At 35.8% G+C, this 21,913-nt stretch overlaps 1 protein-coding gene across 1 annotated transcript; it reads left to right on the forward strand.

The window, feature by feature from the left end:
• The first annotated feature begins 219 nt into the window (after positions 1-219).
• On the forward strand, positions 220-21,539 carry LOC120636513 (esterase FE4-like). Its single transcript, XM_039908023.1, has 10 exons — positions 220-566; positions 9,114-9,266; positions 11,256-11,403; positions 12,781-12,975; positions 13,117-13,313; positions 15,638-15,794; positions 16,618-16,787; positions 19,854-20,004; positions 20,077-20,203; positions 20,983-21,539. Exons 1-10 carry the CDS (start codon positions 369-371, stop codon positions 21,167-21,169), a joined length of 1,683 nt encoding a protein of 560 aa, XP_039763957.1. The 5' UTR covers positions 220-368; the 3' UTR covers positions 21,170-21,539.
• The last annotated feature ends 374 nt before the right edge of the window (positions 21,540-21,913 follow it).

The following is a 21,913-nucleotide window of genomic DNA, read 5'->3' on the forward strand; positions in this document are numbered from 1 at the left end:
TCGTGCCGTTCTATTTTGATGAATACAAAGAAAAATAGTAGAACGCAAGCGATAACTTTAGGCGTTGCAACATCGGAAGTTTTTATCTGACGATTATCTGTAATTATTTCTTTCCACATAGATAATTTCTGTACGCGTACTAAACGCTGAAGTTGGTAATAACTTAACAAGCAGCGCAACAAATAGCGCTGTTTCCGATGCGTGTTTCCTTGTGTTTAAACTAAGCGTCAATTTTCTTCGACACAGTGTGCCCCGAGGCTTAGTATATTTATTTGTACGTTTGCTATGCTTCATCTATTCTTATTTAACTGCGCGGTGGCAACTTGAGATTTCATTATTTTTTTGGTTTTCGTCACTAACGGTTCGCGATGAACAGTTGGGTGGTGTTGTGGTTGCTGTATGGGATTTTTGTCGTTGTTTGTGCCGGTGCTGAAAATGCGCCACTCCGGAAGACTCCGTTAGGAGATTTAAAAGGATTTAATATGAAAACGCGTGGCGGCAGGAAAATTTCGGCTTTTACAGCTGTACCTTATGCAGTCCCTCCTGTGGGAGAATTAAGGTTTAAGGTAAGTACAACAAAATACTTACTGCAAGTATTTTCAAACATTTAGCAGCGATTTTAAAATATATCGGAAATGAAAACATACAAGACAAGCCTATTGACAAGTTTGCTTTGGAAAACAAGTTTAATAAAATGATGTTTCGCTATAGGGATTCGAATGTTCAAACTGCAGCCGTGAACCCAGGTTTACCAAACAGTTACCTTGCTTGATCGCGTTTAGTGTCAACGATGAAATCGGATCTAGGTTTCCAGGTTTTTATATCCAAAATTTCAGATTTATGATTAGAAATTCGATATATGTATATTTATTTCCATTGATTTAAACGTATTAAATCAATGGAAATAAATATACTTACTACTATACTAGTACTTGTAAGCTCACTGCTTGTTTATATAACTAAAATTAGATTTACATTTTATTTCATTTATTGAAAGTATGTAAAGCAAACACACTATTTTTTTTTAAATTTTTCATCTGTTTTAAAACCTGTCCTGGCTAATCTGATTTCGACGGGATTATCACAAGGGATTTTGCAAGGCTACGTAGCCTTAGTTCCAGATGGGTAAGAATGGTAAGAAGATCTTTGCAGTTTCAAATTCTAGGTTATATGCATCCATTTGCAAAGTTTCTATTCTATAAACAAGTAATACAATTAAAATGTCTATCTGTGTTAGTATAATTATGATTATTAAAACCATAAAAAAACGTTTTTAGAATGTGTTTCTGTGGGTACGTCTGTTTGTTTGCCCAGAATAATCTTTTAAGAATTCCTGGACAGATTTTGACTTTCATAGGCAATTTTTCATTAACATTTTTTGGAAAGTTTATGCATCTGTATCACGTACGCTCCCCAAGTCCCCTATAATCCTCCTTTTGCATGTTTTTTGGTGAATTTTCCGGAAACTTTTCGAAATGAGATATATATGTTAATTAGCCGATTAATTAGAATACAGCGTTTGCATATAAATAATTAATAACCAATTAGCGGTTGATAAGGTAATTGGTACATGGTACGTAGAAAAAAAATGTAACGTCATTGAACGACAGTGAATGGATGATAATAACGTTAGGGGCCCAACTTTAAAGCGGAAAATGTAAACTAAAGCTACTTATATAACACTTATGTGTACCAAGAAGAGATGGCAATACCGGAAATTGTGCGATGTCAACCAATCTTTACATGATCATCGTGGTGGACTACAAAATAAATTAAATAAAATAAATTTACAACGACAATACACACACCGCCATCTAGCCCCAAAGTAAGCGTAGCTTGTGTTATGGGTACTTAGATAGCTGATGAATGTTTTAATGAATATAATACACATAAATACTTATAATATACATATAAACACCCAGACACTAAAAAACATTCATGCTCATCACACAAACATTTTCCAGTAGTGGGAACCCACGGCCTTGGACTCAGAAAGCAGGGTCGCTGCAAACTGCGCCAATCGGCCGTCACTACAGCCAGTGGCGTGCACTTCAAACATGCACAAAAGCACTGCTTACCCTAAAATTTATATAAAACTTTTGTAGGAGGAGGATTTTTGCCGTTTATGCAATTTACCTGCTGTATGCATACCCTGGTAAGAAACCCAGTGCACGCCACTGACTACAGCCTACACCGTCCTCATTCTGAAAGGAGCCCTGTATCCTTTAATGGGCCGGCAATGAGTTGATCGTAATGATGATCATAAAAAACAACATATCTCATCATCATCGACCACCTATTACGGTTCACATATGGACCAAAGACCTCTCTCAATTGGAGGATTTGCCCTTAATCACCTCGCTGGGCAGGCGGGTTGGTGACCGCAGTAGATGGTAGTAGTTGCACAGAGGACGCTGCTGCCCGCTCTCCGTTATATTCCCTTACGCATGACGTCCACGGGAAAGTGGGGTGGTCAAAAACGGCACAACTTTTCCAAATAAGATTAAATTACAGGTAATATTGTCTAATCATTATCTTTTATTGATCACAATAATTCGTACAGAAATATACTTAGAAAAACAAAAGAATAACGTGTCTATACAGGGGAAAGTATTAAAAAATAACCAATCATAATCACCAAGCAAACGTCAACTTACTAGTTACTTCACTTAGGAGGACTCTGAATCGCCATTGAATTTTATGATTTCTTTGAAATAGATAATCTAGGCTCTTATTCTTGACTGTTTTATGCTTGAATTCTCAAGTCGAATAAAATCTGGAACCTTAAGGTGTTGAGTTATTTTTCCGTTTTGGCTATAGCACAGATGTATAAGTGTGCTATATCGCAGGTATAAGGTGACACAGTACCAGTAGTAGTATTAATAGGGTTTCCGGACGTCATTATGGAAGCCGAATCCGCTGAAAAGAAAATTTAAAATTTGATTAATAGAAAAAAAACATTTTATTTCAGTTCGGGCCTACAAAACAATATCAAATTTAAGGGATTAAAATTAAAATAAATATTAAATAAACTCAGATTTAAACTAAAAAATAAATCATCATTATGCGAAGTATCTATATATTCCCTAACTTTTTTTTAATTTGTAAAGAAACATGTTTTTCCTTAAAAAATAAAAACAAAGAGCGATGAAGATTCGATCGAATCGAACATTAACTCTTTGTTTAAATTACAAAAAAAAAAAATACATTTAGCACGTAAACGTTAATCAACGTTTTCATGTTACATAATAAATATATATTTTAGGTAGGCAAGAAGCGTTCGTATATAATCGTATCTACTTATTATATTTAGGTATATATTACACAGAGAAAAATACTCGAACTAAAATCTAAGTAGGTAGATCTACCGGAAAATATATTAAATGACTGGCTCTTCATCGGTAACTACGTAACGTAATTGATCCTTCTAGGAAAACGAGTACTTGGGGTTGTCCCAATGTTATTTTGCATAAATTCTAAAACAAGGAAATTGGTAGTACCTACAGGAGTATGCAATACTAAAAAACTTATCGATTTTGAATCCAAGTATCACTACGTGATGGGAAATCTTTGTACCCCTTTGTTATGCTATATCTTACCTTAACGTCCATCAGTTCTCCGACGTGCTCCGCTCATTGCCACATTAGCTTCTTGAGCTTATGTCAGTAACTCTGGATCTCCTCATTCCTGATTTGACCACGTAGAGAATTTTACCTGCAATTAAACATAGCTCTCTACATTACTCACAAGGGTTAATCTCTTAGTATAAAAAAAAATTGTCACCTGCTTTTTAATATTGAATTGTTTGTCTGCCTGTTGATTGATGGGATGCTCCATCAAGTTTATAATTCATACATAATTTCTAAATAGCTGACACGCTCTTACCTTACCACATTTTGATAAAAATGTATTTATTATTTCAGCGGTTTCAATATTGAAACAAAATGTATTTAATGCGTAGATTAAAAGCGAGGATATAATATCCAATTCCATTATCACTTGACATAACGGACCTCAATTCATGCATTTTTTGAGTCTGGATAGTTTCAATCGAAAACGTTTTCATTGTTTTCTACGTGCTAGTTATGTCAAACTAAGGAATTATTTTGCAGACAACCTTGGTAAATACTTGCATAATTCCTGAACTAAGTACCTGTATTGTATAATCATATACAACCCATGTTTTTATTTATCGTATCTAGTTGTTAACGTAGATAGCCATTGAGGGCAAACCTCTGGATTCTTTATATTCTATCCAAGACATTTATAACTTCATAAACAAGAGGAAGTTTTAAAAACATCGGTCAATTAGCTAATTGATGGAGATTGTATTTTAAAACTTTTTAACTTAACCTGATCTAGTTGAAGCTGTGCAGGCTTCATAGGGCTGTAAGTTCCAATGTCACATCGACGGTTGCCGATTGATAGCGATCGCCAATATCTGTGTTCCTAACAAGTTGGAACGGCAACATATTGTCTGTGATTTAGTTAGCCTCTGGTAGATATACCTACATATATTTTCGTATAAGAGCTACTAATAATACTAGTAGAGCTTTTTGTGATAGAGCTCGTCAGGGGAAATATTAGTACTACCACCATTATCAAAATTAAGCTTAATTAAGAAATAAGACTTAACAATTATTCAAGTCAACATCTCCTTTTTAGAAATTATAAATTACACCACACAGATTCTCCTGCTTTTCGCGGAGTATAGCAAATTAAGCTTAATTTTGATAATATATCATGGATTTCCGCAAAGTAACGCCTGCTTCTATACAATACTACCACCATGCTTATTTCTGCCGCTAAGCAGCATTGTTGCAATGCTGTGTTCCGGTCTGATGAACGTTGTTGCCGGTGTTATAACAGGCACACGAAGATTAACACGACGCCTCGGGTTTATTGACATTGGGTGGACCTGCATCGCAAGTCGTGTTCCTTGCATGCCCTGCGAGGTTTTGCTCTGTTTTCATGCGATGTTTTTACAAATACCATCAGTGGGGCCATCTGCTTTGTCCATCAAGTATTACTATGAAAAAATAACAATGTGTTGTTAACTTTTTCCCCTAGGCATTAAGTGTAGGTGTAACAAATTATATACAGTTATGTTTCAAGTACAAACGCTCTTGGCAGTTTGTTTAAAGTACCCTGAACCTTTGGGCACGTAGTGATTATATTCTCGTACCCTTTGGGGAACATGCGAGCAAACCATTACTGCTAAGCAATTTCGCACCTAACATTAGCTGGCACCTGAAGCCAAGTACACATTAGTAAAACTTGTAGCGCAATTTGTCTATATACCTTCTATCGACACATTCTTTAGACACCGTACTTTATACTTTGTTTCGTCGCTTGTGATGTTCGCACTACGATTTCAATTATTTAGGCTCATCTTCGCAGTCCATCTGTGCTAGATGGGCTTTTTTGTGTGGACAATGACTTTATGCTAAGTGATTATTACAACTTAAAGTCCCAGTATATCCCCGCTACCGAGTAGTGGAGGCAGATTGGGACGTATCTCGCTTATGGGTCTGGTGGGAGGCTTCGGTTGTACCACCCTACTAAAGACGTACCAATAGTGTAGACCTACTGGTTTTAAGGCAACATCAATTGCATCAAGTCCTAGATCGGAGTCTTGCTTATTAACTTACCATTGCTGTCAAGAGAAAAATGATTCCAATGTTGGTAATCAAAATTGCTCTTTTTACGCGACCCAGAGTTGTAAGTGAATGTCTGAGAGAGGTGAAAATTATTGACGGTTCGTTAATAGTCAATGCAATGTTTATATAATTGACAACCTACAAGTGGTTTACATAATAGATTTTACTTGTAGGTTTTGCCTTGCCTATGTTTCCGGATAGATTCTAAACGATGTTACCAAACGTATCGGCAAAAAAATTGAATTGCCTCAATTCAAAGTTTGGTTTTTCTTGACTATTCACTTGTACTTTGTACAGTTTGATTATTTTTTCGCGGTAGGAGCTTGATAAGTACCACAAAAAGCAGGTATCTACTTAAGCGTTTTTGTGTTAAATTACTTTAATAAAAAATATATCAAAACTGAAAAGGCTTATAACTACCTATCTTATAGGTAATACAAGCTAGCTAGCATTATCATCCCATTACCAGCCCACTAAAAAATTCAAAAGCTCCAAATTCATAATTCATTTATTTGAAGTAGGCTTACACTATAAGCACTTTTGAAACGTCAAGTCTGTCTGTTTTTATCGACAGTACCACAGGCAGATTCTACCGAGATGAAGCCGGCAAGAAACTCAGCATTTACTTTTTCAACATCAACAATTTACATTTTAACATTCATATTTCTATCTGAGTGATGAAAGCGGAGCCTGCACCGGTCTCCTCCGAAAACGAGAAAAGTTAAGGGCGTAAGTCCACCACGCTGGCCAATTGCTGATCTTCACACGCCTTTAAGATAATTATGGAGAACTCTCAGGCATGTAGGTTTCCTCACGATGTTTTCCTTCACCGTTAAAACAAGTGATATTTAAAAAGCTTAACTTTGAGTGGTTGCAGATGCGTGCTGCGGATTGAACTTGGTTCCCTTAAAGTATGGCATTCCTAACCATTAGCCTATCACCGCCGATAAACCCTGCAGAATCGGTAGAGCAGTTATGCAGGGAAAGAGATACAGTACTTAAAGAGAATCATGACTTCCGCGCTCGTTATGCTCTATAGGCGTGAAATATCACGTAATAATACTTAGTACATAGTGAACGTGAACTTTTCTTCTCGAAAAATGTCCAACCTTGTCCAACCTTTTCCGTCGACCTCCCCGGCGTACTGATGAGCGTTGCGTTCTTGAAGTCGAAGAAGTGCGTTGAAGTCCCGGGTTCGATCCCTTGCAGAAGCAATTTCGTTCGTTTAACTTCTGAAGCGCTGATAGCGTAGTGGGTAGGAGCTCGGCTGCGTGTCTGAGAGTTCTACATAGTGTTCTCAGGTATGTGGAGTCCACCAATCCGCACTGGGCTAGCTTGGTGGACTACGGCCTTAACCCCTTCTCATTGTGGAAGGAGACCCGTGCCCTGTAGTTGGCAGGTAATGGTTCGATATGATGATGATGGACTTCTGAATTCGGTTTCAACTGTAGGGCTAGCATGGGCACCACGAGATAATTATCTCTAACTGTAACCCGTATTTTCTCTATGATAATGGTTAGAGATAACTCTCCCGTGGCTAGCCCATCAGGCCAGTAGGTCTGCGCTTTTGGCCGCGGCTAGTGGCGTTATTCGTTACCATCTAAGACTGCTTCATTACTGCCATCAGGGGCGATTTCAGCCAAAGGCTAACTATATATAAAGTTTGTTTCGTATAAGACTGTGTCTGCTAAATGTAATGTGTGTAAGAAATCAGTGATTTCTTATTGAACATTTGAAGAAGTATTAATGTATAATAAATTACCTAACGACATTAAAATAGAATAAAATTTAAATATTTTTAAGAAAAAACTAAAAACCTTTGTAAATGACAAATTCTGAGTGCGGTCCTGGCTTTGTATGACAGTATGAAGTATTTATAAATTTACCGTCAAGTTTTTTATATAATTTCTGATTGTTTTGTACGTGCCGTTGTTTGAAGTTTTAATATTACCTACATCAAATAAGTTGTAAATATTCTCATTGAGTGAAATTGTAATTTCTTTTGAGAAAATAAACGTCTTTAACCACAACATTGTGTTCCGTTTTAACTAATAACATCTTAAGTATGCCTGAAATAGAACAAAATATATTTCAGTACTTCAGGTGGCGTTTCCAAAAAAATACAAGTAATCATAAAAAAATCTGTAATAATTACTTAATAAAAACCTTAAATCGTTACTTAAAAAAACGCGAAATAAAGACGGACAGGACAGGTACACAAAAATGTGGGACAACAGTTTCCCCATTTAATGAGGTGCTAATCAATTAATATACCTAACGTTGAGGCGTAAATTTTTGTTTAATATTAGCCCCTTGTGCCCATGTAATGTTATGAAAGAACTTTAACAGCCCCGCCACGTGGGAAACTGCTAATAAACAAAACATTTTAATTGCTCATTGTTATGCCGTAGCTAGCACGCTAATAATAATTTATACAAACCAATTATTTTCTAATGATTAGGTACATTTTTAATAAACTGTCCTGTGTTTGAATAACAATAATATAACCGAAACTAATTTATTTTTAAACTAGACATGCCCAGCGGCTTCGTCCGCGTTTATTACAGGATGCAGCGTAATACTTAATAGTCTACTTCTACCTCAATAAATCAGATACCAAACGTAAAGTTTAGTACGTGAAGTGCCAAATATACAAACCTTTGATATTAAGTACAGATAGTATTTTAACATGTGCGTGAACCATACATCTGTTTGAAACCCTTAATCACGTAAAATTTCCAGTCTCAGCTCCTAAGAACGTAGTCGTTGAAGAAAGAATCGAAATCGCATTTTTTATTTTATTTACATAATTATTTAAGGAAAAGAACGAATGAAATAATAAAGTCTGTAATAAAAATTTCTCGTTAAATGCAATAATAAATAATGTAATTAAATAGCACTTTAAAACTTATAATATAGGTATACACATATTGTGCGTTAGGGTGATGTAAAATTATAGTTTTTGTCCCACTAATGCGCATTAGAGCAGCGCGGTATAAATTGAAAACGCACATTACTCCTAAAAGTTAGAGGTTCGAACGGGGATCGAACTTGGTTGCCTGAAACAGAATCTGAAGTCTTGACCACAAGGCTATCATCACAATCATATCAACCCATTAGCGGAAGGGGAATGGATGGGATGAGAAGGGGTTAAGGCCGTAGTTCACTACGCTGGCCTATTGCGAATTGGCGCACTCCACAGACCTTTGGGAACACTATGGAGAACTCTCAGCCACGCAGGTTGCCTTGTGATGTTTTTCTTCATCGTCGAAGCAAGTAATATTCTAATTGCTTAAAACGCACATAACTTAAAAAAGAGGCGCGTGCTGAGATTCGAACTCGGCCCCCCGAAATTTCTAACCACTGGGCTATCACCAATTCTTAATCGATTACTGGACCGATTACCTCTGAATGGAAACTTAATAGAGACAGTGTTTTGTTTATTTCCCGCAGGCCCCGGTACCTGTGTCCTCGTGGGAAGGCACAAGGGACGCCACAAATGTCAGCCCCGTATGCGTGCAGCGCAACCCTTACACGCGGCAAAATGAAATAGTCGGTCAGGAAGACTGCCTCTATCTTAACGTGTACTCGCCTTACACTGACGATGTGAGTAATAGGCATGATGCCAATAATAAAAAATCGCTGAAATATTGTATTTATGCCATGAAATATTATTAATGTATTTTGAAAAACGCGTTTTAATTTAAATTCGAAGTGAGATTGGTATTTTTTTCAATAAATGAAACTGCAAATTTAACCCGATAAACGCTAAATTAAAATTTATGACATCACGTCTATATAAACATAGTTTGTATTTGTACCGATTATGGGTCGAAAATCTCTGCGTATATTATCAACTAGGTGGGCACAGCTTTACCCGCGTAACTTAAGGGACGCAGTTTACGAACCTATCATATTAAGTACAGATAGTATTTCAACATAATTAAACAAATTGCCCTTGGAGTCACTCATTATTTAAAACCTTCAATCACGTAAACATTGCCAATCTTGAATGTCCGTCCCGAGGATCTACTGCGTTTTGCCTTATTTAAAATACTTTTAATTCTCTATAACTATAACAAATGACTGCAATAATAATGTTCGGCTTAACAGCAGCATATTTGTACACAGCAGTGGGTAAGCAACTTTGGGTCAAGGCAGAAAATGTATGGGTGCCCATCTTTGGAAATTTGTAAGATAATTCCATCGGTCTCAGCTCCTATCACTTACAAAGAATAGTAATTGTTAAAGGAAGAATCGTATGTAAGGTTAACCAACAAGATTTCTAACATTTTTTATTTAGTCCGAGTACTGAAATCCTCATAAAAGTAGCAACACTTTATGTTGTCAGTATCGTTAAACCTTAAGTGAGCGGTTTCCGCTGAGGAGTTCTGTCCTCTATCTCCAATCGTGTTAATCAGATCTACACGAAATTTGGGCAAAACTAAACTGATAGTATAATCTGTGATTTCAAACTGTGTTGCTAAGTTTTTTCTTGCTAACTTGCTAGCTATGGAAGAAAGCCTAGTAAAGCTCCAATTTGCCTAAGACGCCACAAGTGTGGCCATGACACCTGGCAAGCGTTTTCGTGGGAAATATTTAATCTAAACGTGTTATTTGTCAAAAAATAACATTTTCTTCGATATACCTAGTAGATACTTCCGAACATCGGAAGACAGTTTTTCAAAATTAGTCATCATGCCTGTTGACTGTTGTTAGTAGGAGTCCTTCCCGTTGTCCCAGTTGGTCTAATAATAAGAAATAAATAAAGACAATACACACACCGCCATCTAGCCCCAAAGTAAGCGTAGCTTGTGTTATGGGTACTAAGATGACTGATGAATATTTATTCAATGAATAATATACATAAATACTGATAAAATACATATAAACACCCAGACACTGAAAAATATTCCTGTTCATCACACAAACATCTTCCAGTTGTGGGAATCGAACCCACGGCCTTTGACTCAGAAAGCAGGGTCGCTGCCCACTGCGCCAATCGAAATGATAATTTTACTTTTATTCCAAAGTCAATTTTAAAGCCTAAAGCGGGGTCCAGATATGTATTTGCGGTTTGCCCAATACAATCCCAGCACCTATCTGGATCATTAATTGTCGTATCATATTTCAATAGTCCAGTTTTGTGTTTGCTCGCGTTTTAATATATAACAAAAACCTACTCGACAAGAAGATTCATTCTCTGTAGCATTTTTAACGGTCCAGTTTTGTGTTGTCCCGTTTTAATATACACAAAAACCAACCAACATCAATATGACTAAATCGCGTATTGTATTAGTGTGGTATCTATACACCTCTCTAACACGAAACGCGTGACTGCGTATCATCCTGTGCAATTATGATATAATGCTACGCGTCAGCGATACAGACATGATATTTTGATCGGCTCGACAAATAAATGATAGATATATGGACCCGGCTTTACATCAATTTCATTTATGGTGACTAAATAGATGCAGACCAAATATTATTTTGATTTTGTGTTCTAATTTTAATAGAAAATATTTATTGATTGTAGCATAATCTTAGTACATTAACACAAGCATATTTCCTCTGCAAACAATTTTCTTGCAGAAACCTGTTGAAGAAAAAGACCTACTTCCGGTTATGGTATTTATCCATGGTGGCGGCTGGATGTGCGGAGATGCAACTACAGAAATGTATGGCCCTGAACATCTTCTTGACAGAGATGTTATATTTGTGGCTATGAATTATAGATTGGGTATGGAAGCGACTTTAATAAACAGAACTTTATTTGACATACAACACCGGAAATTCTACTGAACATACCTAAATCTTGTAACTAGACTAACAAGTAATTAACAGTAACAGTGAATTCTAAAATTTATGTATACCTTTTTTTACTTTTCCATGAGGAAGGAATTCAATAAAGGGATGCCACTTATTTAGACCTGCCAATTTAGTTTAGCTATCTTTACGCTTAGTAAAAGATTTAACGGCTAGCAATCGTGGAGTCATTTTCGAGTTCCGAAACACTGAAAGAGCAAAAGGCACTTCATGTTATTAATTTTAGAGACATTTCACTATTCATATTACAAGAGTTCTTGTTAAAGTAGTGTGGACGGATTTGAGCTGTCAAAAAGGCCAATAAATTCGATATTAACCTGATGGTAAGGAGAAATTATAAACTTAGGGTACTGTGTTTAACAGCACCGGCACTATCATTAATTAGAAATATAAATGAGCTATTACTATCCTTACTAATCTTAGTACCTACTGTTATAAATGCTAAAACTTGGATGCAAGGATAAATTATATTTTGTTGTTGAACCACGCCAGAGCGACTGGACTGAATTTGGTACAGAGTTAGATGTAGACTAAAATCCATCCATCTCGGTACCAAATTCCAATATTTAAAGGATTATACTTTATATTTGAGTACTGGGATTTTGATTCGAGCAATTTAAATATGACTTTCTTTAAACGCTGAAAGAAAATATCGCAATCCGCACTTGGCCAGCGCAGTAGGCTACGGCTTAAGCCCTTCTCATTCTGAGAAAGGACCCGTGCCCTGTAGTGGACCGGTAATGGGTTATGATGATAATGATGGTATTATATATTGGAAAATGTACGGTTTCTGTGGGAAAGTTTTTCATTTGAAATTTATTTGGAAACGAATTTATGATTATGATCCAATATTTGTTTGTGTAGTAGTCTTGCAATACAAATAGGATAGAGTAAATCTATCAACTACTGCAGAAGTCAGAGCGAAAGATGTACTATACAAATTCAAGCAATTAACGGAATTTAAAAAAAAATGTATATACTAATAGCATAACTTTGGAATAGCCTGCTTACTCATAACTGCCATTTTAAACAAACGTGGCCGTTTACTTGTTTATCTTAATACTTCCTATTTTTTTTATGCGTAAATAACTTCTTAATTCCCGAAATTTGTATGTTGAATATATATATATATATATATATATAATAGGTCAATCTGTATATTTTATTTGGTCTGATAATTAGTTTGGGCATCTTAGGCACTATTGCCTCGGTGGTTACAAAGACTTTTAGATTTTATTTAGTTTTAATTTATTCTAATCGTAAATGAATAAATAATGTTAAATCATTTTAGGTCCATTAGGTTTCCTGTCAACCCAGGATGAGCACTGTCCTGGCAACAACGGTTTGAAAGATCAACAGGAAGCACTTCGTTTTATACAGAAAAATATATATGCCTTTGGTGGAGACAACAGATCTGTTACGATATTCGGTGAAAGTGCTGGTGGAGCCAGTGTTAATTTCCACATGTTATCGGACTCAAGTAATGGTGAGTTTTCATAGATTATGGAATGCTGTTATTTCTTTATTATCCTTTAATTCAGCCATTGACTGCAACATAATCTGGTGGGCAACCTGTTTAAGAAATAAACATTGAAATTATATTGATGGTTTTTTGTCTTACTCTCAGGACTATTTCACAAAGCGATCTCAGAGTCTGGCACAGCATTGGTACCATGGGCAGAAGCTCCACCAGGCGAGGCAAAGAGGAACGCCTTCCGTCTGGCAAAGTTTTTGGATTGTCCGCCATCACCTTCTGAACGTTTCATTGAGTGCCTCCGCAAATTGGACAGTCATACTATTATAGCAACAGAATTTTTATTTTATGTAAGCACGTTTTGGTTTCTAATCTAAGTTATCAACTAAGAAAAATTTCCAGAGACTTCTATTATGTTATGGTTTAAGTACCTACTCTTGTTATTAGTATCACTCCGTTTTGATAAATATGTTAAAACAAATCCAAGCGGTTCACTGAGCGTTACCAGAATAACAAGAAAGGTCCTAAACCATATCAAATTGCAACCTTTGATAACATTAATATTATTTTAGTATCCATCTCAACATTACCACGGAACTTGAATTTCATTGAACTTAAGAAGTATTTATAATATAATTTGGATAGATGCGTAGTTTTTTTATCCCCTCTATATACGCACAGGTCTAAATTGAATAGGTTTATAGTCAAGGTTGCAAGTCATTCGTAAACCGGTCCTCTGCTGACGTGCCATCAATACAAACCTTTAAAATTGTATTGACAAAAGACCTTGATATACCCATCAAGTATATTTTTATCTATATCTCTTTGGTCAATAATGTACTAGATATGAAATCCCTTAAAAGAATTAGCTAATCTAACTAGGCGGTAGTCTACGACGCTGGCGAATCGTGTATTGATGGACTTCACACAGACAATCCCTTGAGAACATTATGGAACAATAAGGGAAGTTAAATTCAGTGATAGTAAACTGCTAAATCGGCACATAGCTCCGAAAACCTAGTTGGTGCTGGGATTCGATCTAGGTCCCCGAACCGCAACCATCACCGTTTATGATACTGAAAAAAGATGTACCGTCACCTTTATTTTAGAAGCTTTCTAATTAAAATAGGTTCCCAATTAGTGAGAGAGATAACAAACTCACGGACTTATTTTGCAGACTGACAGCGCATCTAGTATATAAATGATCGAAGCCTATACCATAATAAAAATTATAGCAAGACATGGCCTTCCTTAATACATTTACGTAATCTAATCACATCACACTAAATACAGATTATATATGGCCGTTTGAACATAATGCCGATGACCTCACCACGGTTGGCATCTTATTATATTCTTCGTATTTTTAGCCCACTTCCAAAAACGGCAGAGTCTCATCACATCAAATGCGTAGTATATTTTATTTAATATATTGAGTTATTTGGTTACTTAGCAGATCCGAGTCCCAGGCCGTGGGTTCGATTCCCACAACTGGACAATATTTCTGTGATGAACATGAATTTTTTTCAGTGTCTGGGTGTTTATCTATATATTATAAGTATTTATGTATTTTATTCATAAAAATTATTCATCATTTATCTTAGTACCCATAACACAAGCTACGCTTACTTTGGGACTAGATGTCGATGTGTGTATTGTCGTAGCATATTTATTTATTTATATTTTTACAAATAATATCACGGGTCCAAATATTTTTACAAATAATATCATCGGGTTGGCCTTGCTGGCCAAGTGCAAATTGGTTTACTCCGTACGCCTTTGAGGACATTATGGAAAACTCTCAGGTCATACAGGTTTCCTCATGATGTTTTCCTTTGAAGAAAGTAATATTTTAATAGCTTTAAACGCACATAACTTAGCAAAGTTAGAGGTGTGTGCTGTGATTCGAACTTGGCCCCCCGAAACTGAAGCCGAAGTCAGTTTTACACAGTTCAATAAGGGAAGATGTTGATAAGGATATTTAAAAATAAATAATATCTTATGAAAATCAGCTTAATTTGCTATAGTCCGCGAAAATTAGTAGAATCTGTATGGTGTAATTTTTAATATTCCTCAATCCTTATACTCCACACCAAACAGATCTTCGGCAATGTACCCATTACGCACGTTTCGCTCGGAAGCCGGAGCATCCTCAGGAGATGTTGACTTTACAATGAATAATTGTTAACCAATTATTTGCCATTGACATTTTAACCAATTGCCGAAGATCTGTTTGGTGTGGCGCATAAGAATTGAAGAAATTATAAATCACACCATACAGATTCTGCTGGTTTTCGCGGACTATAGCAAATTAAGCTTAATTGTCATAATATATCATGGATTTCCGCTAAGTAACGCCTGCTTCTATTCAATACCAGCCAATGACAGAAGGTTGGCGCAGTGGGTAGCGACCCTGATTTCTGCGTCCAAGGCGGTGGGTTCGATTCCCACAACTGGAAAAAGGTTTGTGTGATAAACATGAATGTTTTTCAGGGTCTGGGTGTTTATCTGTATATTATAAGTATTTATGTGTATTATATTCATTAAAACATTCATCAGCTATCTAAGTACCCACAACACATGCTACGCTTACTTTGGGGCTAGATGGCGATGTTTTAATGGCCGTAGTATATTTAATAAAAAAAAATATATAAATAGTATCTATCTTTTTTAGTCCTGGGACTATGAGCCGATGACGACTTTCAAAGCTGTGATTGAACCAGACCTACCAGGCGCATTCCTAACGAGGAACCCTCGCAGGCCCCCTTCTACATCCTTTGTGCCCTGGCTCACCGGAGTTACTAAAGACGAGGGATGCCTAAAATCTGTTTGTAAGTTATATACATACACACACTGTTAAATCACGTACACACAGAAAAATCGTAAAACACGATTCACATTAAGGCTTTTAATCATGCCAATGGCATTTAGCGCATCAAACTAACCTCTTCACGCAATTTGAATCGAGCGCATAATTAGAGGAGAATCCTTATTTGAAATCTCGGCATGAGACGTAAAAGATGAAAAAAATATATATATTTATGCAACATAAGTGGTCAACTTCTAAATTTTTAGCCTTGTTATTTTCTTCGGGCTAACTATGAAAAAGCCATTAATTATATAATTGCCAATTAATAAATGATACAGGTTTTTAAGACCTACTGGGTACTGCCCAATGCGCTACACTTTTTAGATTCATCTTACAGTTTTTATGTAAAACGTGGAGCCGTTCTTTCGGTTATTTTCATTATACAGTTATCGTTTGAGATCATCATTATCATCACATCAACCTATTACCGGCCAACTACAGAGCAAGGGTATCCTCCCACAATGAGTAGGGGTTAAGGCCGTAGTCCACCACTGGGCCAGCAGTGCGGATTGGTGGACTCCACACCTTTGAGAACATTATGTTTGACTCTCAGGCATGCATATTTCCTCACGATGTTTTCCTTCACCGTTGAAGCAAGTGATATTTTACTTAAAACGCACATAACTTAGAAAAGTTAAAGTTGCGTGCGGCCCCTCGAAAGTGAAGTTGAGCTCCTACCCAATGCGCTATCACCTCTTCGTTTGAGTTTTGAGGTTTGAGATCAGGTTTTTCTATTTTATTTAGGATGATTGATGTATTTTTAATCAGTGAATTTAATTCTACAGGGCTTACGAATTTCCCAGAACGATATGAAGAGTTCATTTCTGGATTCGACACCATCGCACCTATCACTTACTATTATGAAAATTCTCCGTATCCAGAAGTCATAACTGAGAGATTGAAAAAAGTATACTTCGGCAACGATGAACAAAGTGTTAAAGATGGAATCCTGAAAGTAAGTACATTCTAAATAGTTTAACTGCATTGTTGATCTATCGGTTAGCATATTTCACTGCAGGGGACGAGATTCTGGGTTCGATTTTCGTGTTGGACCTGGACATTATTAATTATGGAGTTTCGTCTAAAAAATTTCTGTACGAGCCGGAGTTAAGAAATTGATGTTATCTACCAATGTGTTTGTATAAATATACATGTATGTATATGGTACAGTGGCGTTCATGCAGGGTTAAAAAATAATTGACGGCCGATTGGCGCAGTTTGCAGCGACCCTGCTTTCTGAATCCAAGGCCGTGGGTTCGATTCCCACAACTGGAAAATGTTTGTGTGATGAGCATGAATGTTTTTCAGTGTCTGGGTGTTTATATATATATTTTAAAGTATTTATGTATATTATTCATAAAAATATTCATCAGTCATCTTAGTACCCATAACACAAGCTACGCTTACTTTGGGGCTAGGTGGCGATATGTGTATTGTCGTAGTATATTTATTTTATTTATTTTATCTCCAGTAGGTTTTATAAAAAGCCTTCTCTTAAAAATATCCATTTTATCTGCACGTATGTTACATACTCTGTATGCACGCCACTGATATCATAGTAATCGTATAAATCCTATTACGCACATTAGAACAGCGAGTATACGCTTTTAATCCCTCACTCCTATGAGAGGAAGCCTGTACACAGCAGGTTGTATATTAATAGACTGACGTAGATTATGATTATAAAACTAATTAGGTCAACACTAACGGCTTCGTCTTATCTAGGCAGTTTTCCGCACATAATCGTTTCCCTTGTTGTTCGTCGGACTTCCAAAGTCCAAGTCAAGCCATCTTAAGTCGTTTCAGACGCCTAGCAGGCCAACCCCGATAATGCGGCTGCGATCAACTTAAAAATAAAAAATAAATACTATAAATCATCCAAATGACCGGCAGGGTGATTTCGTAAATCACGACAGACTTTCGACAGGCGTAAATCTTGCTATATTTGCTGTCAAACGTAATTTTTGTATTTCTTTTGTTGCAATGCAAATTTGACGTGTTACAGCAATGATCGCGAGATGTAAGCCAGTCTCTATACAGTTTTGAGATACGTATTCACCCTCCCGTTTTGAGACGACAGAATAGGTACTCCAAATAACCAAATAAAAGCTACAAGTCTATACCATACGCACGCATTGATAGTTAGTTAAAGGGCTCCCTCGGGTATAGAACGCTAAAAAAATATCTGACACGTGCTGTTAACAAATAGATATGACAAGTGTTTTTATCGCGTAATTGGATATAATACATTTACATGGTACTTATTCAACTGATTTGGAAAATTACTAACATTTACCTCCAGAACAACATATTCAATTACCTAGCATTACACTGTATATTTTGATGTGACACGTTCATTGTATGTTTTCCTCAAAGAGACTCAATAACTTATTTTGTACAAAACTCTGCACGTGTAAAAATAAATAAGACATGATAATTTCAATACATGATCACAATAATAAACACAGTTTATAGTATAAATATTCCAATATCAAGGTAATCGAATGAATAAAAGAAAAGCAGGTGCCAATTTAATTGTATAAACATCCTAGTTTATATCAAAGCGTAGGTAAGGCTAGACATAACTTACCTGAAGCGAAGTTCTGTTATAGGTATAAAAACGCTGTTGATTTAAGAACATCACTATGTTAAATACGTCAGTTCACAAATTGTTTGAAGGTAAGTAAAAGGGCGTGTGCCATTCCGAGGGTAAAGTAAAATGTTTTTAGAACTTGGTGATCGTGAAATTAGCTAACAGGTCTATAATTACAATACCATCCGATCGTCATCTCTCAATTTTTACTGTTGAAGAAACAAGCAGGCAGTTAATTTAGTTTTGGATTTGCAACCGCATTAGTACCTATTACTTGGACGGCCGACTGGCGCAGTGGGCAGCGACGCTACATCTAGAAAATGTTTGTATGATGAACATAAATGTTTTTCAGTTTCCGTGTACCTGTATATTATATCTAATTATTTATGTGTACCTATTATATTCATAAAAATATTCATCAGCTATCTTAGTACCTATAACAAAAGCTACGCTTACTTTAGGGCTAGATGGCGATGTGTGTGTTGACGTAGTATATTTATTTAGGTAATATTTATTATTATCTACATTTCAAGATCTAGGTATCTTTCCTAGGTACTCTCTTACTTTGTTAAAGATGCCTAATATCCGTCTAGCAAATATGTTACGAAATGCATTATTTACACTAAACGAGAAATGCACTTATTATTGAACACGTCTGACGAAAAGTCTTTTATGGTATATTAACCTTGCGATGAACTTAAACCTATATAGAATCTTAGTTTAAACACAGGTAGATGGACTGCAAGCCAGTTGCGAAATGTCTGTGTGGTGATCAGTCACCGAGACGTCATTGAGGAATTTATTGTCACCATCCCCAGCCTATTAGTGCCGTCTATATCATGAACTTCGAAATAGATAAACGTAATCTCATCGAAGTTCTTGAATAAGTATAAAGTCTTCTTCCTTATCTATAAGTGATAAGATTGAAGGTCGTTTTTTTCTTACCGTAAAAAGATATCAAGAAAGTGTAATAGGATTTTAACTATGTAACTGAATGTTTGGTATAAAAAATGCAAAATAACTTTTAGAGATCAGTTACGTTTGCTTGAAATTGCAGGTAGGTATTATTTGCATTAATCAATAGGCTTGAATACCAATTAATTCCATCACTCAGGTTTCAATACATTTGCATGTAGTCATTGTCATCATCATCATCATATCAACTCTCAGGCATACAGGTTTCCTTGAAGCAGGTATTATTTTAGTTAATTAAATAAACATAACTTCTAAGTATAGGTGCGTGCTGGGATTCAAACTCGGCCCCCCGAAAGTGAAGCCAACGTCCTACCCACTTCGTATAGTACTAAAATCAATTTATTTCTTCAACAGTATTTGAATGATTTAATATGCCGTAAGATAAGAAAATAATAATAACCAATGATTTGTTCCATCATCAAATATAATATGACTGTTTTTTAATTTTTTTAGATTTACACAGATTCTTACTTCGCTTATCCTATGCTGGAATCCGTGGAACAAGCGCTGAACTTTAGCAAGCAGTCAGTATATCTCTACAAACTGGAGTACCGTGGAGCTAACAGTTTCTCCCAAATCTTTGGTGATCCTGTTGGGGATTATGGTAAGTGCAAATATTATACAAATAAAACCCATAGGTGTATGCTAAAATAATTTACATTATTTGGCGTTACAGGTGTTTGCCACGCTGATGAACTCATGTATTTGTTTCCCATACACTTCCTAAACAATCCCTTCACAGAAGAAGATAACAAGATGATGGATATGATGGTTACCATGTGGACTAATTTTGCTACAAGCGGGTAAGTAACTTTATGTGCTGTGTTAAACAGACTGTTTAATAACCAAGTCAGAGAGCAGGGTTCGAAGGATAAGAATTCTAACCCTGATCCCTATCCTCCAATATGAAAGAGAGATGGCAAGCATTAATAGGATAACAATAATGATAGATGGGGTCTTAAATCTACAAACCCTAAATTTGCAAAATTAATTCCTACTATTCATTACGGCCTCGGACGTTTATTTTTAAGTTCTTCCCTCGGAGTTTCGCAAACATTCGCCGTTACCCTATAATTTCGCGACCCACTCTTAAATACTTCTATAAATAAATTTTATGTATCTCAAAATTGGCTCTAACAATTTGATTGAAGTTTTTTATAGTGGTTTTACTTTTTCTGTGTTTTTCCAGAAATAACGGCAAAATAAAAACAAACAATACATTGCAGACTGTACAAATAAAGTGTCTCTGAATAGATGCCAATGTCTAACGATTGTGATGAAAATTGTATTCAAATAACGTTTTTCTTTTGAAGTTTATCTAAAGAAGTATGTTCAACGAAAAACACACTTTTCAAAAAAATACGCCGTTATGTTTCGATATTGTGCGGAAACGCCATAAAATACCGTTTAACTAAAACGTGCTGCCGAAACTGAACAAACATTTAATTTCTCATTCATTTACTTTTTAACAAAATAAATAATTGCTCTAAAATACTCATGTAAATATTCTACTACCAACTGGCTACCAATGCAAAATGAAACACAATAAAGTATGTTTATTTCATTTCTTTTTTTATTTCAGGAATCCCAACAAACCTGTTCAATTGCCTTTCGAGTGGAAGCCGGCCACAAGTGCAAAAAATATGGAATATTTAGCAATTGGAAAGAAGCAAGTAATGAAAAGTGATTTGGCATCGAGATCGAGAATATGGGCGGAGCTGCCACTGTGGCACAATGTAAGAAAACGAAGATTCACTGATGAGTTATAAGGGTTCGGTGGATGGAAGAATTAGTTATTTAAAACAATTTTTTTATAGCTTGTAGCAACTAGCTAGATAGATTAGTTATATGTTTTTATATTTGATCTTTTAGTAGGCATTAAGCTGTATTCTAAATCTATACTTAATATACGACACAAGCTTCCGAAATCTGTGTCGAAATACTTCAACCTATTAAAATAGTACCAATTGTACTCGTGATAAACAACAAAAATGTAAGTTGCTGAATTTATAAAGAAAAGGATTTTCTTTACTTTTATATGTTTTTTTTAAAGAAATTAAGGTTAGGTTAGGTTAGTTGTTTTTGTAAATGTATACGTATACGTTTGATTGCATTTAATAAAGATTTTTAGGTACAACAAGGAATCACCCTTTAAAAAAATTAAATCAAAAGCAGTGTATTTATTATTCCATACCAACTAATTCAAAACCTTCTAAGTGTTTACTTATGATGACCCCACTGAAGATAAAAGACCGACACGTGCATAATACCTACGCTACGTTACCTAATAAATTGACAGGAGCCACTTGACTACTGTTGCATGTGATTTTACGGCTGTTTCTGATTTCTTTCAGTAAAAACTATAGTAGGGGTTTACTCAAAAACAATTAGCGTTTTGGTTTTCATTCACATGTTGTATAACTGGAAGATGAGATTTTATTCATCACCTTAAAATGTGTTTTAATGTTATATTATCGGTGAGCGAATTTTTTAGGTGAGTGATTGCCAGGAAA

Source organism: Pararge aegeria, chromosome Z, assembly GCF_905163445.1.
Source record: "Pararge aegeria chromosome Z, ilParAegt1.1, whole genome shotgun sequence".
In the NCBI taxonomy this organism is placed as follows: Eukaryota; Metazoa; Arthropoda; class Insecta; order Lepidoptera; family Nymphalidae; genus Pararge; species Pararge aegeria.